The following is a 17,341-nucleotide window of genomic DNA, read 5'->3' as shown; positions in this document are numbered from 1 at the left end:
AACAAAAAAAATATTTTGTAATTTTTCTATAAAATTAATCGTTTCCGGGTTATAAACAATTTAAAACTGAAAAAAATCGACTAATGACGATTTTCAAGGTTCAAAAATACAAATAAACATAATTAATTTTGAAACTGCGTAGTACCCAAATTCAAGTTCAAGCCTTATTTTACCAGATATCGATAAATAATTTGAACTTGTTTTATATTAAAATATTTTTTCTTAGTCCTTAATGCAGCCCGATCGTCCGTCCTCTCATATGCGCTTTATTAACAAATTAAAAACCGATGTTTTAGAATAAAACGGTCCAAAAACTCTTATGTCCAGCTCCTAGAAAAAGGATAGAGCTTGAATTTAGGTACTTCGTCATTTCTAAAATTTATATTTTTTATTGTGTTTTTGAACCCTGAAAATCGTCATTATTCGATTTTTTTCAGTTTTAAAGTGTTTATAACTCGAAAACGGTTGATTTTATAGAAAAATTACACAACACTTTTTTGTTCCCAATGATCCAAAGAACCTAAAGTAATATTTACCCGAACCGAAAAAATCGATTTTTATAATTTGTTTCAAATTGTTTTTTAAAATAAATGTAGGAATAACTCCGAAATTATGGCATTTAGGTATAGGAAATATAACATGAAAAATAGTCCGTATTTCTTTAGGACTTCAAAACGCAAAAAATATACAGGGTGTTCCATTCGAAATAAGAAAGTTCATTAGATTTCCAGAAAAATGGAAAATCTGACAACAATGTAATTGCCACTATAATAATCGACCGCCTGAGAAAACCCTTACCCACCAAAATCTATAAAAATCGTGCAAGCGGTTTCCGAGATAATTGAGTGTTTCCATACATAAAACTCACTCTGTATATTAGTTTTTTCAGGATTCGAAAAAATGGACACAATGTCCGTGGTAATATTTTCCAAATCTATCTTTGTCTTACAACGCACTCAGTCGAATAGAATATTGTCAATCAGACATTGACAATCAGTGACAATTTTAAATATTTGACATGGCATCGGGAATATTTTGAGTTGTTGATTAAATAATACTGATATACATAATATAGTGTATTTGATAAATAACTAATTTAAGACGTGAACTTAATAAAACGCTATTTAGTGTGTATTATATGTGGAAGATCCGTGATCAAAGAATTGAGCGTGTTAGAAAATATAATTACCTGGGAACTGTGATTAATGAAAACAACGACAACTCTGAAGAAATCAAGATCAGAATAGAAAAAGCTAGAGCTACTTTTACCAAAATGAAAACAGTTTTATGCGGAAGAGAGCTAAGTTTAAATCTTAAAATTCGCCTGATGAGATGTTACGTGATGTCAGTTCTTTTCTATGGAATGGAAGCTTGGACACTGAAAAAGATCGATACAAGGAAAATAGAAGCATTCGAGATGTGGATGTACCGCAGGATACTGAGAATATCGTGGACAGAGAGAGTGACAAACATGGAAGTGTTGCGAAGGATGCAGAAAGAAAAAGAACTTGCGCTTACTATTAAAAAGCGCAAACTGCAATACTTGGGACATATAATGAGGGGACAAAAGTACCAGCTACTACAATTAATTATTCAGGGAAAAATAATAGGTAAAAGATCCATTGGCAGAAGAAAACATTCATGGTTGAAGAATTTAAGAGATTGGTACAAGTGCAGCAGCTGCCAATTATTTAGATCTACGGTATCAAAAATACGCATAGCCTTGATGATAGCCAAACTTCGGAACGAGGACGGCACCTGAAGAAGAAGATATGTGGAAGGTCCAAGCAGAGAATATATCAGGATAATATATTCTGTGATCCAAGTATTTTGTTGTTAAATATGTTCAGAATTGTAAGCGTTCCATAGTAACAACATATTATTAAAAAATCACTTTAACACTTTTCCTCTTTTCTAGATTGAGTATTAGTTTTTGTTGTACATATAAATTATTACAATCACTGAATACATAGTTAGTGAAAAAATTATTACATTTATTAACTGAATTAATAATTTGCAATTGTACAAATAACAGTTATCCAAGAACATTCAATAGCCATCTCTTTAAGTTAATGATGACATTTTCAAGTATGATAGAATGCCATTCTAGTAATGTTTACATATCCGTACCAGTGTGAATTTTACTACACGTAATTTGCCGTGTAAAGACAGAAAAAGTAGGGATAGCCGTAAAATATTTGCGAATTATGTACCCATGGCCTTAAATCATAATTGATATAATGGCATTTTTAATAATACCTACTTTATTAATACAATTCCTAAAATCTAACTTTATGAGCAAACATATTGCTTTAAAAAGATAATATTTCTTTATTCAAGAAGGTTATATCCAAGTCTTTTTTCTAAACCTGATATCTTAAAAAAGAAAATTCTTGTCAGAGCGATAAAAAGATCAAAAATCTATCATACTCAATCAATAAATCCCATAATCTCAACAAACACTGCGCAAAATAAATGAAATAAACTAATATGAATCTTAAATCCTTTCTACTGAAAAAGTGAAAATTCTTAGTTATAACCCTCTTCTTCCAAATGAACGATATAACAGGGTTAAAATGGAGATTTGTGGGCCACAATGCGAGACAGGAAGATAAAAGATGAAAAGCTGAAATACAAAAATGGAGACCGTGGACAGGAAGAAGAGGAAGAGGAAGACCTCAGATGCGATGGAAGGACGATATTGTAAAAGCTGCAGGAACTAACTGGAAAAGCGCAGCCAAGGACAGACGGAATTGGAAAGATTTGGGGAAGGCATATATGTCCAAAGTTGGATAGAAACGGGCTAAAAGAAGAAAGAAGAAGCCTCAAATTAGGGGTGTGTCGCTCGTCTATACCCTTTTAATGTTAATATCTAACATATGCTGCATTACGTGTGGCCTAACTGTAACACACATTATCTGGCGTATATTTTTGCAAAATTTTGGAATGTGTTTACATATAACAATTTTAACATTTTTGTTTTGTTTTCTACAAACAGTTTCTCATGACTTTTGATGTAAACTGATTCGGGAAGCAGGAACTCAACTCAACAGTTAAGAATTTCCCTTTGCGTTTCCAACCAATGATTTAACCCTTTCGATACTCTACATTTCGATACAATCGATAGTTCTTGACAGCTCGATGACACTTGACAATGACCACAATGTGACAATGACAACAAAAACGGTTTGATTCAAATCAAAATAGTGCCTGCAATTTTTTAATCATAATTTTTTGTTGCATTTGTTGGTATATTATATTTTATTATATAAAGTTTATTGTAGTGCATTTTACATTTAAAATTAAACAGGGATGCATGTGTAACATTTAGCTTTTAGTTTCCTTCTATTATGTCCATAAATGTTCATGTTTCTGGAAATCCAATAAGGATAAGTAGAGGAAAAATGGTAACAGCAGATTTTGATCCATCTAAAAAAGAATTCGACAGACGTCGTCTCATTAGACTACAGCAAGTTAGAGATCAATCTAAGAAAATTGCAGAAAATGTTAGAAACAGAGTTAGGAAAGAAAAGTTGATGCAAATGAAGCAAATAGAAGAAGATGGTAAGTTTTTGCTATTTTTTACCTGTTCACATATATCACAAATTTAATAAGATACTGATATCAGCATGATTTTTATCTTCATTATACACATCAAAACTGTTGCACATGTTGGGTCAAATTGGGGAGATTAATTATTTATATTAATCAATAATTGACCCAAAATTTATGATACAGTGTATAGTACATTAAACAAGATTCAACATGTACAGTGGAACCCCGTTAACTCGGATTAATCGGGACCGCGGCCGATCCGGGTTATCGAAAATTCGGGTTAGCCAGAGAAAATGGTAAAAATTATTAAAATATGGTATGCTTACAGATAAACTCCGTTATAATTGGCACACAGACACTTGTAAACCACGTTCGCGTTCCACACATACAAAGCGTCGTCGAGAGTCTCATTTTTAGCTTTCTTATCTTTGCACCGATTGTCCAAACTCTTTTGTTATCATTTTGAAACAAAAACAACATTTTAAGTTTTATTGCCATTACGTAGACAAAAAATCACGGAAACACAAAATCTGAATATATTTACGAACGATTACAGAACGGAACGAACAATGCGACTTTACTACACACAATACGGTCTCGCAACGAGAACGAACTTATGTTATTTAATAAGAGTGAAGACTAAGACCATTGTTTGAAAAATAATTTTTTAATAGTTTTTTCTAAACAAGTAAATAAAGGATACTACAGATGTAGGTCTGGATCCAGCGTATGAAAAAAAAAGTTGATTAATAGCAAGCTGAAAATTTGTTAATAGCTTAAGGGTGTCTAGTCGGACAAACTTTGATATATGGGAACACTGGAACAGGGGAAGTTTTAATTGTGGAACAGGTTAAAAATTTGGAACGGTCAGACCACGAAAACGGTACATTTATTTTGTCCGACAGAATAGACTTAAACTCTCTGAACAGAGATTAAACTGTCATGCAAAAATCAGACTGCTATTTATCACCAAATGGGCGTTTTAATGAGTGGAACATGTAGAATATGTCAAATGATAGGAATTATGACAGGTGATAAATAGCAGTCTGATTTTTGCATGAGAGTTTAATCTCTGTTTGGAGAGTTTAAGTCTATTCTGTCGGACAAAATAAATGTGCCGTTTTCGTGGTCTGACTGTTCCAAATTTTTAACCTGTTCCACAATTAAAACTGCTCCTGTTTAAGTGTTTCCATATATCAAAGTTTATCCGACTAGACACCCTTAAGCTATTAACAAATTTTCAGCTTGCTATTAATCAACTTTTTTTTCATACGCGGGATCCAGACCTAATGCCTGTTGGTTTCGATAACACATTTTTACTAAGGTATATTATGTATCAAATTACACAAATACGCATTATCTCTCATTGTATAATGTGTTTGACATTGAAAATTGAAACGAATGAACTACATAGGAATTCGCTAAAGCGACAAATTTTTACGAAGAAAGTTTATTATGATAAATAAAATTAGCCTGAAAAATATAAGATATTATAGTATTGGAACAATATGTTTATAAGGAAAGATAAAAGAAAATATTTTAAGATGTTGAAAAGAAATTGGAAAATCCAGCATAAAGGACATACATTTTTATTGTTGTAATGTTTGTCTGATAAAAATCGGTCCGGGTTAGCCGGACTTCCGGGTTATCGGGGGCCGACTTATCGGGGTTCCACTGTATTAATCTACTACCCAAATAGTATAGTTAATAGTTGCAGGCAGGTAAGATGTAAAATTACTGTAGAAAGTTGTCTTTTTTACAATACCTTCATCAATATATTAAACAGTAATATTATATTTTTCTATCTAACTAAATTAAAACCCCATGTCATCAGAACACCTGCCATCCTCCTGCTGGATTGTATCTTCTGCACTGGTCAATTTTTCAAATTCAAATTTTCTCCCTAACTCCCCTAAGCAGGCCCGGCCCCAGGGGTGGGCGAACTGGGCGGCCGCCCAGGGCTGCGAATTTAGGAGCGGCAATTTTAAGAGGACAGCCAATTTTTGAAAATGAAGAAATAATAAATTATGTTTTTAATATTATAAAAAATGAATATTATGAACAAGAGCATCAAAAATGCAACTGTAAAAACCAAAATTATTAAGTGAAACAATAACAATTATTGCAAGGTTTATTCGACGGGAAATCGACAACACCGCCTTCTTCATCGCATAAGAATAGTGGGACCAGAACTAAATTAAATTCACTGAATTCACTTACAAGTAAATTTACTGAAAATGGATATAATAATTTGAAAAATCTAGCTGAAGTTTATTGCTAAGCTGACAGAAGTTATTTTACCAAAATTGAATGAACTGAAACTGAGAATATCTTTGGACGATATGAGAGGACAAGAGTATGATAATGGGGCAAACAAGGGAAGAACTTTTTATTCCATGTTCTAGCCATTCACTCAACTAAGTCATGAACGATGCTAGTATAGCCTCACAGTTTGCAGTTTCTTTCTTTTCCTTAGTCACAAAAATTTACAACTTTTTTTCACCATCTATTCATCGTTGGGCTATACTAAAAAATCATATTTCTAGCATAACATTGAAACCTTTGTCCGAAATTATGTGTAGGTGGGAACTAGATGAGAATTGATTCAATTACTCCGATCAGATACCGAAATGAAGAAATCTACCTTGAAGAAATCTATGCTCTTGTAGAAATCACTGTCAATAAAGCCAACGATGAAATAGTTGCTCATGAGGCAAGCTGTTTGGAAAATGTGGTTCTGTGGTAATAGGTATGGCATGATATTTTACTTCACATCAACGTAGTCAGCAAATCACTGCAGAGTGTTGATATTAAGTTGAGTGTATCAAGCTGTGAGTTTATTAGAAAAAACAGAAATCCATTTTAAGTCTCTCAGAAGTGATTTAAAATTCCAGGACTATTTGACAGATGCAAAAGAGTTCCATCAAGAAAGAGGAAAGTGAAAAGACAATTCGGCTATGAGACTGAAGATGAAAATGTGGACCTAGATCCAGAGACACGATATATATTTATGTTGACTTCTATTTGTGATAGATTTCAGCAAATTTAGAGCCATGGAAAATTTTTGAGTTTTTGTACGACATAAACCAAAATAAGCATATGACTGCTAGTGATTTATCAGGTAAATGTTTCAAGCTATGTTATGCTTTAACTTTTGATGAGTCAAAAGATCTAAATTATGCTGATATAAAAGATGCACTTAAAGTACTTTCCAAGATTGTGACGCCCAAGAGAAGGTACACCTCTAGAGACACTAAAAATGATTAGAGAGTATGATTTTGATTTCGTACCCAACGTTAGTGTTGCTTTGAGGATTTTTGTAACCCTACCAGTGGCAGTGGCCTCTAGAGAGGGAAGCTTTTCAAAGCTAAAATTAATAAAACATTACTTAAGATCAACTATGTCCCCAGGAACATTTGAGTGCACTAGCGACAATCTCTATTGAACACGAAATAGCGGAGTCCCTGGATCTTTGAGAATTATTAAAGACTTGACTTTGTCGTGTCAAGATAAAAAGAGTAGTACTTACTTAAAAAAGTAAGTGTTATATGCATAGCGAGATTTTGAATATTAAAGCATATTTTAATATAATAATAGTAATGTAGTAAAATTTCATGAAAACATTGCAAACATATGTATTTTTAAGCGTGTATCGTTCAAATACAGTGGAAATGGCATATTAAATAATTTAGCACAAAGCACACATCAATAAAAATACAATTGTGATTTAAGTTGGCGATCGCTGAAGGAAGGTGGTGAGTCATGGGTCTACCAAAGGGGGAGGGGGCGGCGCGGCAGGGCGGCAAAATCCCTAGGGCCGGGCCTGCCCCTAAGACACTTTCATTCTAGTTGCTTAACTAGGAGCATATAAAAACTTTGTTATATACCTACTTACGCTTTTCTAATAAAAGCAGTTTTCAAGTAAACAGTTTACGAAAGTCAGTGCGTAGTGCATCACATATGCGTACTTGCAATTATCAATTAATTCAAAAGCAATTAAAAAGTTTTCCTGCTCACTTTTAATAAACTACCGGCTCCAACAAATTACAGGGCTGCCGGATATACAGTTCTTGCACTGAAGTGTAATTAAATAAAATTTATAAGTTATGTAAGTTATATAAAGTTATTTATTATTTATGTAATAAGAAATGTAAACATTTTAGCCCTAGGCCTACAAGGCCTGTTGCGATTAATAAATAAAATATCATTCCTGTCATCACTAGAGCTTTCCTGTCCTTTACTGTCTTCTGAGAAATATGGGTCATTATAACAACTATCATCTAGACTCTAGACTCTCATCTACAACTATCAATATTGTCAAGTAGTGGTACAGTCGGAAAAATGAAAGAATACCCATGAACGAACATATACAACACACTGTATTTTCCTGTCACCGTGTCACAAAGAAAATTGTCCAGTGCAAGTACATGTAACAATTATTATTACATGTACTTGCGCTGGCCAATTTTTTGTGTGAAACGGTGACAGGAAAATACAGTGTGTTTTATATGTTCGTTCATGGGTATTTTTTCATTTATCCTACTGTAGATGTAAATAACTCATCTTAAAAAGTTACATCCACATTGACATTGATAAGATCCCTTGTAACATATTTGATACAATCTTATGTCTTTTGAAATGTTTTATGAAAAGCATACAATGGTCTATGAGTGGTCATTCAGTACAAGAAATAATGAAAATCAAAACAGTTCACCTTATATTAAGTTTTATCCACTTTTATCTGCAAAATTATTTACAGAACTGCACCTGTTATTAATTCATAACCTACATCACACATATTGAATGTATTGGTTCCCCACACTTTTCATGGATGGTGATAGCAAAATAGAATTTTAATAAATATATATTTATTAAATATGTTACAATGGTTAAACTTAATCAATTTTGATTTATTCAACTTAAAATCATTTATACCTACATAGAATTGTCATATGTGATACGCTGGTTCACAAGAGGTTAACACAACTAAAATTTTAGGTAAACAAAAATTGAAGAACTCTCAAAATAGAAAATTGTTGGAATTGCAAACTCAGTACAAGAAAGCTCTAAAAGAAATAGGTTTAGGCCATAAAGAAGCTCAAGATATAGGCGATAAAGAAGATCTTCTAGAGGAGCAAAAGTTTATTGAGCAAGAATTGGCATCTAAACGAGGCCACAAAGCCACTTGTAAATTACAATCACAGAAACATGAGGCAGACTATAAAAAGACGGCGATTACAGATCGCAAAAAACTAGTACGTGAAATAGAAAACACAAGAGCTGCCATGTTAACTAACTATGCAACACAAAAACCTTCCCGTAAAATAAGATCGAATAAAAACGAAGATGATGAGACAAGTGAAGACCTGAATATAGTTATTCCTGATTCCAGTTTAGATTCTCAAGGAAGTCATCATTCTTTATCTGATATAAACGAAAATGACGAAGAACCATCATCTAGTTGTTCCTGTGATAAAGACGATCAATCTAGTTCAGAAATTATAGATGATACTACTAGGAAAAATGGTTATAGTGGTAAGTCATTGATTTTTTATTTATCTTAGTTCTTGGAAAATTTTTTAGTGAAGAGAAAAAAGCGTTTTTACAAAGAAAAAAAAATAAGACTATTAGCAGTAGCTTACGGTTATAGTATAGGTATGGCTTATAAAATATAAAAATTGATTTCGCCACTTTCGCTTTCTAGATCATTTTACGGGGTGGATCAGTCCCCATGGTCATTGTATTTGTTCACTAATATGTCTCCATTTCTTCCAGTCTATTGCCTTCTCTTTCCATTATGCAATTCCTGCCCCTGTTAGGTCCTCTTCTACTTCAGTTCACCAATTTGATCTGGGTCGAACTCGAACACGTCTCTTTTTTCGTCGTGGTTGCCTTAATATCTTAGCTTTTGATACTGATTCTGGTCCTTGTCTCCATATATTTATAATCCAGCCATTTGTTCTTTGTACTTTTATTTTCTTTGCTATATCTTCTCCATTTAATTCTTCTAAAATTTCTTTATTCATTTTCCTTCTATACTGTTGATTTCGATTCTCACTGGACCCAGTATTGTTCTTATTATCTTTCGTTCATTTATCCTTAATTTCTCTTCTTCTTTTTTTTGACCCGTTTCTGCTGCATGCATTGTTATTGGTTTTATTATTGTTTTATATACTGTTATGATCTGCTTTCTATTACTTTTATATTAATTATTATTTACTTGATCAATTATTTAATTAACGCAAATCATACATAAAAATTAAGAAAGAATCTCAGGGTGCCTTTTTGTAATATAAAAAAGTGTCTAAATTATCTTATGTTATACTTATCTTCTCTCGTGGTTTCAGTATCTCTTAGTTGATCCTCATCGGGATAAAATAGGAAAAGGAAATAAATAGAAAAATCATAAATAAAACATTCAATTACCTTTATTGTCAAAAGCAATGTTCTGTAAATTTATCAATTAAATTCTGTGGGCATAACTGTCCAAAAGAAACTTTTACCATATAAATTAATCTAATTGATGGATTCGACCGTTACTTGATGGAAGTTCATTTTATCTCACAATAAAACACTGAAAAACGTTTGTTTTTCTATACTTCCACAAAATTTATTACAACTATGTTATTACTACAGCTGTTTCGGCAAAGTGCCTTTCTCAAGTGATATATTTTACAATGTGTTTGCCTTTTTAAGTCTTTAACTGAAGAGGTTGAGGAGTGGGGAGCTGTTTGTCTCGAGTTGGTCATTCAGAATTATATCTGTATTTTTCAATTTATTAATTTCCATTGATTCTAAAAGTGATAGCTTAAGGCTATTATATATATATATATATATATATATATATATATATATATATATATATATATATATATATTTTGAATATGTAGAATTTGAAACTCTTCATTGAAATAATGATTATGATCTAGAAGGTGAAGTGCGTATGTAGAAGTGTCTGTTTTTCTATTGTTGAAAGCCCTTTTGTGTTCTGCTATCCGTTTGTCAAAAGTTCTGCCAGTTTGACCAATGTAAGTTTTCGGACAGTCACCACAAGTTAGTTTGTATACACCACTCTGTAGTTGCTTTCTCTTTCGGCTTTTATTGTTTTTAATATGTTTGCTTAAGTTGTTGTTAGTTCTGAAAGCTGGTGTTATTCCTTTCTTTTTTATGTATCTGGCTATTTTTGTTGTTATTTTGCCAGTATATGTGAGAGAGCAGAAGGTACTGGGTTCTTTCTGTGGTGGTGGATACACTAATTTCAAGGCTTTCTTATGGAGTTTTTGGTTTAAAATGTTGTTAACTGTTTGTTCGTTATAGCCATTGTTTACTGCTATTTGTCTAATGATATTTAGTTCTGTCTCGAAGTTATTTTTTGTCATAGGAATTTCTGTCAGTCTATGTATCATGCTATGGTAGGCTGCTAATTTGTGTTGTGTAGGATGGGATGATGAATTGTGTCAGTATGGGTAGGTTTATGATATACGGAGATGATACATAGACTGACAGAAATTCCTATGACAAAAAATAACTTCGAGACAGAACTAAATATCATTAGACAAATAGCAGTAAACAATGGCTATAACGAACAAACAGTTAACAACATTTTAAACCAAAAACTCCATAAGAAAGCCTTGAAATTAGTGTATCCACCACCACAGAAAGAACCCAGTACCTTCTGCTCTCTCACATATACTGGCAAAATATCAACAAAAATAGCCAGATACATAAAAAAGAAAGGAATAACACCAGCTTTCAGAACTAACAATAACTTAAGCAAACATATTAAAAACAATAAAAGCCGAAAGAGAAAGCAACTACAGAGTGGTGTGTACAAACTAACTTGTGGTGACTGTCCGAAAACTTACATCGGTCAAACTGGCAGAACTTTTGACAAACGGATAGCAGAACACAAAAGGGCTTTCAACAATAGAAAAACAGACACTTCTACATACGCACTTCACCTTCTAGATCATAATCATTCTTTCAATGAAGAGTTTCAAATTCTACATATTCAAAATAAAGGCCTTAAGCTATCACTTTTAGAATCAATGGCAATTAATAAATTGAAAAATACAGATATAATTCTGAATGACCAACTCGAGACAAACAGCTCCCCACTCCTCAACCTCTTCAGTTAAAGACTTAAAAAGGCAAACACATTGTAAAATATATCACTTGAGAAAGGTACTTTGCCGAAACAGCTGTAGTAATAACATAGTTGTAATAAATTTTGTGGAAGTATAGAAAAACAAACGTTTTTCAGTGTTTTATTGTGAGATAAATTAATCTAATTTAAACAAATATTTATCGCTTTGTTCTTGATACCATTAATAAAACAAGCTAAATAAACAAATTTGGTATTCGCAAATTACTTATACTTCCTATTAAATTTTTGAAATGTTGGAATCTTAAATGCATATGCTTTTACGTAAAAAAAATTAACTTCTGATTATAAAGAAAATCTATCACATAGGTTATTGACTGACCTTTTTGATTCACACACAATGATGTCTGCTCTTGACCCAAACAGCTCCTCCTTGTTGATTATGTTAGGCTCCCAATCAAAGCCCTCTCCGTTCTCAGCAAACAATCCAGCAGGATACCAGCAACTATTTCTCCAAAACACAAGCCAGGCCTCTTTTTGCCAGTACTCGTTGAATAAACTCCAAAACTCTCTTCTCTCTTTCTCTCAACAATAATCTCCTGAGACCCAAGTATCTTTTTTACTTGGTGTCACAAATAATTTTAATAACGATAATTCTTGTAACTTACTCTCTTGGACTTTACAGAATCAAAGAGGTATTTCTTCTCGATTTGATTTGTCTCTCGTTCCACTTTCAGCTACTCTCACTATCAAAAACAACCACTAGTACTTGCTTCTGAACTACTCACGAAAACTTTTGACTGCTCTTCTCGAATGCCCGTAACACAATAATCTTTTCTTTTCCAAACTGTCTCAACATTCAAACAAAACTTCCCCATTCCAAATTTCCAAGCCAATCAGAAACATTTCTCTCTCCCCATTCTTTTTTTCATTCGAAAACCCAGTCATTCTTTCAAACAATACTTCTACTCAAAACTAATGACTTTTCCTATCTAAATATTTCTGTCATTAAACAAACATATTTAAAATTCCAAACTTTCTTTACCTTCATTTTCTAAGAACTAATTACCTATGGCTTCTATCTTTCCCGTAATGAACAATCGGTTTAAAATACTAATCCTAAATAACTTTCACTTCACTTTTATTTACAAAAATGTTTTTAATATTCTTCATGGAAAAATTCATTAAGGAGAAACCATTTTGCGTTGAAAGCTAACTTCTAATAAATATTTACAAATCAATATACAGGGTGTATCAAATTTATGTGCCCGCGTTATATTAAAAAAATTAAAATTTTTATTCTATCTTTGATTGATAAATTGAAACACAATAATACATTCATTTTTGTTTGTTTGGTCAATATTTTACCCTTTAGTAGTTTTCTATTTGTTTGGTATACCCGGTTTGTCGCAGTTATTCTTTCTCCGATCTCCGTTTTTATTTTCCCTTTGTTGTTTATCATAACGCCCAGGGCCTCGATTTTTGATCCTTCGCTTCGTTATCTAATGTATTCGCTGCATATACTAAACAGATACGAAGCGAATACGTTCGATAACGAAGCGAAGGGTCAAAAATCGAGGCCCTGGTGTTTAAGTTTTTGTACTTCATATTGTTCTGAAGCTATTTCTTTGTGGCATTTAGTAATTTATTATTCTAACTGGGACATAGGCCACAATTTAACTTGAAAAATGATTTTATTGACGTTTCGACTTCCACTTCGGACGTCGTTGTCAAAATACAAAATAGTAATGTATAATATATAAATAATGTATAAATAATATTTTATACATTAATATAATATATTAAATATTTTTGTACTTCCTCGAATTTTTTATTTCCTATCCTTATCTCTCTGTTTTGTTCTGCTTTTCCGAGTCTCATAGTTTTGTATTCTTTTCATTAATTCTTAGTCCCATCTTCTTTCCTTCTTCTTCTTCAGTCTCCATTAATAATTTTTTCATGATTTTTCTTGTTTTTGTTACTATCGTTATATCATCTGCATAGGCGATTAGTTGGTAACCTGATGCTCTTAGGTTTCCCTTGTGGACCTTTCTTAACACAAAATCTACATCCAGGTTCAATAGTGTTGTTGACAGTGAGTCACCTAGTCTCACTCCTTTATTAATTTCGAAATCTTCTCTTTCCCATTTTATGTTAGAATACTGACTTTTAATTTGTTCATTGACATTTTTATTAGGTTCTTAGTTTTTTACTTACGCCTTTATATTTTAGGGCTTTCGTTATTTCCTTTCTCTTTATTGAGTCAAAAGCTTGTTCAAAGTCTATAAATAATATTTCTATTTCATGTTGATGTTAGGCAACGTTTAATAGTGTAATACCTCTGTAGTTCTTACACTCATGCTGGTCTCCTTTTTTATGGATCGTTATAATCTGTCCAATTTCCCACTCGTTCGGCATTGTCTCCTCTTTCCATATTTTCTTAATCAATTGATGTATTTCTTCATGCAATATGTCCCCTCTGTATTTTATTTGTTCTAGATTTATTCCGTCCTTTCCAGGTGCCTTTCCATTATTCCCCTTCATTATAATGTCTTTTACTTCTTCTAATAATGGTTCCTATATGATAATTTCTTCTTCGTCCTCTTCTTCTATTTCATCATTTATAACTGGTTCAATTAGTAATTCTTTAAAGTGATTTGCCCATATTTCTTTATATTCTTTCTCTTCCTCTATAATTTTTCCTTGTTTGTTTTTTATTCATTTTAGTTTACCTTTGAATTTTCTAATGTTATCTTTTATTTTATTACTTAATTTTTTTGAATTTCTGTTGTATTTTTCGTTTCTATCTCCTGAATCTTTAGATCTATCCATTGTCGTTTTTAATGTATCTACATTGTTTTGAATATATGTTTAAAAAGAAATAGTTAAATCTATTAATGTCCCTTCGGCAATAGATAAAGTTTTTGAATTGTCATTCTATTTTCTGAAATTGCCCATAATGTAGCCCCCAATAATTATTTTAAGCTGTTTGTCCTTTGTCTAATGTATATTATTTAAATCATTTTTAAGTAAATACCTACGACATTCCGCCAAATTCTCCTTGAGTCCATGATTCTATACCCGTGCGTCATCATTTAAAGCATACGAAATAAGTCGGAAAGCTATTCCACGCAACAGCAAGTGACAGAAAGTGGCTACTGTTCCGATCACGGATTATATTATAAAATTTGACGTTATAAAATAAATAAAATTTAAAATTTTGGTGCAGAATTACAGGTACATTGAGCCGGCTTAATAAATTCTTTTAATATCGTTAATGGTATTAAATATTTGTTATAATATATAAATATTTCAAAATATAATATTTTTTTTGTTATTTATTTCACTTTTACGGAAATTTAAACAAAACCATTCCTTAACAACTGTGAATGAGGTTAACTTTGTATGTAAATTAATGGCAAAATTAAATATACTTACCATAAAATTTCATACTCCAGTATAAAATTAGTGGGGAAAACAACTGTTGGTTTAATATAAATAACTTCTAAATGCAAAAACGTGATAAAAAAACAGCAAAAATCCAACAAACTGACAGTGACAAGTAAGCAAATCAGAAACGTCACAAATTGTGCTTAAAATCTGAAAACGTGTATCTTTTGTACCTATCTCTTTTCAATGTGCTAGAGCGTTTATAAAAATAACATGACTTGTGTCTTTATTTAATAGCATGCGGTATCTGGTTTGTCGTTAGTTTCATGCATGAAAGACAATGATGCTAGATAAAAAGTATGTGGTTTATCTCGCCAGGTATTAATGACGCATGGGTAAAGAACTCTGGACTCAACTGTAAGCAAGATGTAATAAATAAATGTGTTCAATATCTGCCTTTTATTAAAAAAATTGATTTATTCGAGCATTCACCCGTATCTTATTGAACAAAAATGAGGCTTAATGCAAAATGTGAGTTCTCGCCACAAAACTGAAGTTAAAAGACTAATTATTAAACATCCGCAGCCATCGCAATACAAAACTACAATGCCTCAAAACTTGGCGTCGGTATTTTATACCCTATAGTCAGACAGCTTAGGAAATGTTGATATAACCTCTAACACCGAAGTAAAACAATTTCTATGTAATAGGTATATTAAAAAATTCTAAAAAAATCCTAATGGATTGTCTAAAATGTGTTCAGAACGAACGTTTTCGGACCTTTCAGTCCATCATCAGTGAACCTAAAATAGAATAAGTAATCCCGCTATTAAAATTGAAAAGATGGTTGAAATTTTGAATGTTGAAAAATTGTGGTTATGATATGATTACTTACTCAAATACTTGCTAAATAGCCCCAGAGCCAAACAATGGTTGTAATTAATGTCTAATGTTCAGTCTACATTATAGTGTGTTGAAATTAAGAAGGCTTAACGCCGATGTTATAAGATACCTCTGGGAACATGGTGAAACCCTAAACGAAACCTTAAGCAACCATCTTAGGCCACGAATGTCTGCCAAGTGTCAAAAGTGGGAAGCCAAGCACAAAACACCCTTTATATTGTTTATATTCACCCCTACCCCCACCCCTTTGTTGGCCAAGCAGCATTCCGCTCCTAGAGATTTTACTTAGTTACGTCATGACTTACTTATTCCTTTTTTTTTCTTGCACTATCTCGATCATAAGCCTCACAAAAAAATTGATAAAAACCGCGACTTTGACCCCCTTATAACTACCCTCGTCACCCACTATGATTTCCGGCCGTTGAGGAAAGTCATGTACGCAACTAATTCAACATATCCCCGTATAGTTTTTCCATATTACTTATCACGCACAAAATCCGCTCCCAGCTCATAGACTAATACTAAAGCGACTTAAAATTAACCAAATATTATTAAATTGTGTAAATTCTAATTTCAAAAATGTTTTAGTATTCCGAATTAGAATTGATATTGTTGTTCTATTTTTTTCCTTTAATATGACGGGATAAATGATGTGACGTATCTTGAGACTTTTTGGAACTTCCGCAAATTGCCGAGGGTTCGTGTGATGACGTGTTAAAACAGAATATATTAATTGAATGAAAACAAAAGACTAAGTTTTCAATCTAATAGCACGTAAAATAATACTAAAAATATTACTCTACATCCCACCAGATTGAAAACAACGAGAACCTTCTCTGGTTACACCTCCGAGGCTTCTAAAATTTGCAAGCCCTAACGGATGCTAAAACTAAGAAGATGAGGGAATTTTACAATTTATAATTCACGTCCCATCTGCTCAGCGCGGTAAAGTTCCAACGAGAATGGTTCCCTTCGTACTCCAATCAGAGTAAACATGTAAATAAAAAATGAATACCAATTTTCAATTTCGTTGCAACACGAAACTACAGCCGCATTATATTCTAGTTCAGTCAGAGAGTGCAGCAAACACCTCTACCGGTTTCGACCGGTTGAGGTGCATCAAGCACCTCAACCATTCTCGTTGGAACTTTACCGCGCTGAGCAGATGGAACGTGAATAAATTGTAAAATTCCCTCATCTTCTTTAGTCTCAGCATCTGTTATGGCTTGCAAATTTTAGAAGGCTTGGAGGTGTAACCTAAGATGGTTCCCATTGTTTTCAATCTGATGGGATGTAGAGTAATATTTTTAGTATTATTTTATCTGCTATTAGATTGAAAACTTAGTCTTTTGCTAGCAGTTGCCGCTAGGGCCTAGGGCATCCCTGCCA

At 32.5% G+C, this 17,341-nt stretch overlaps 2 protein-coding genes across 2 annotated transcripts in view; one reads left to right on the top strand and one right to left on the bottom strand.

Moving 5' to 3' along the window:
- The window catches only part of LOC126883521 (uncharacterized), a 225,323-nt gene that overhangs the window by 100,908 nt on the left and 107,074 nt on the right, over positions 1-17,341 (bottom strand). The gene's annotated exons all lie outside the window — the stretch shown is intronic.
- LOC114331818 (uncharacterized) overlaps positions 3,178-17,341 on the top strand; it is a 41,994-nt gene continuing 27,830 nt past the window's right edge. Inside the window, exons 1-2 of the mRNA XM_028281488.2 lie at positions 3,178-3,564; positions 8,554-9,090. Coding sequence (XP_028137289.1) covers positions 3,351-3,564; positions 8,554-9,090 — 751 coding nt within the window. The 5' untranslated portion in view covers positions 3,178-3,350. The remainder of the gene's footprint in view (positions 3,565-8,553; positions 9,091-17,341) is intronic.

Source organism: Diabrotica virgifera, chromosome 4, assembly GCF_917563875.1.
Source record: "Diabrotica virgifera virgifera chromosome 4, PGI_DIABVI_V3a".
NCBI lineage: Eukaryota > Metazoa > Arthropoda > Insecta > Coleoptera > Chrysomelidae > Diabrotica > Diabrotica virgifera.
The sequence above is the reverse complement of the archived record's forward strand: the minus strand, read 5'-3'. Positions and strand labels throughout refer to the sequence as shown.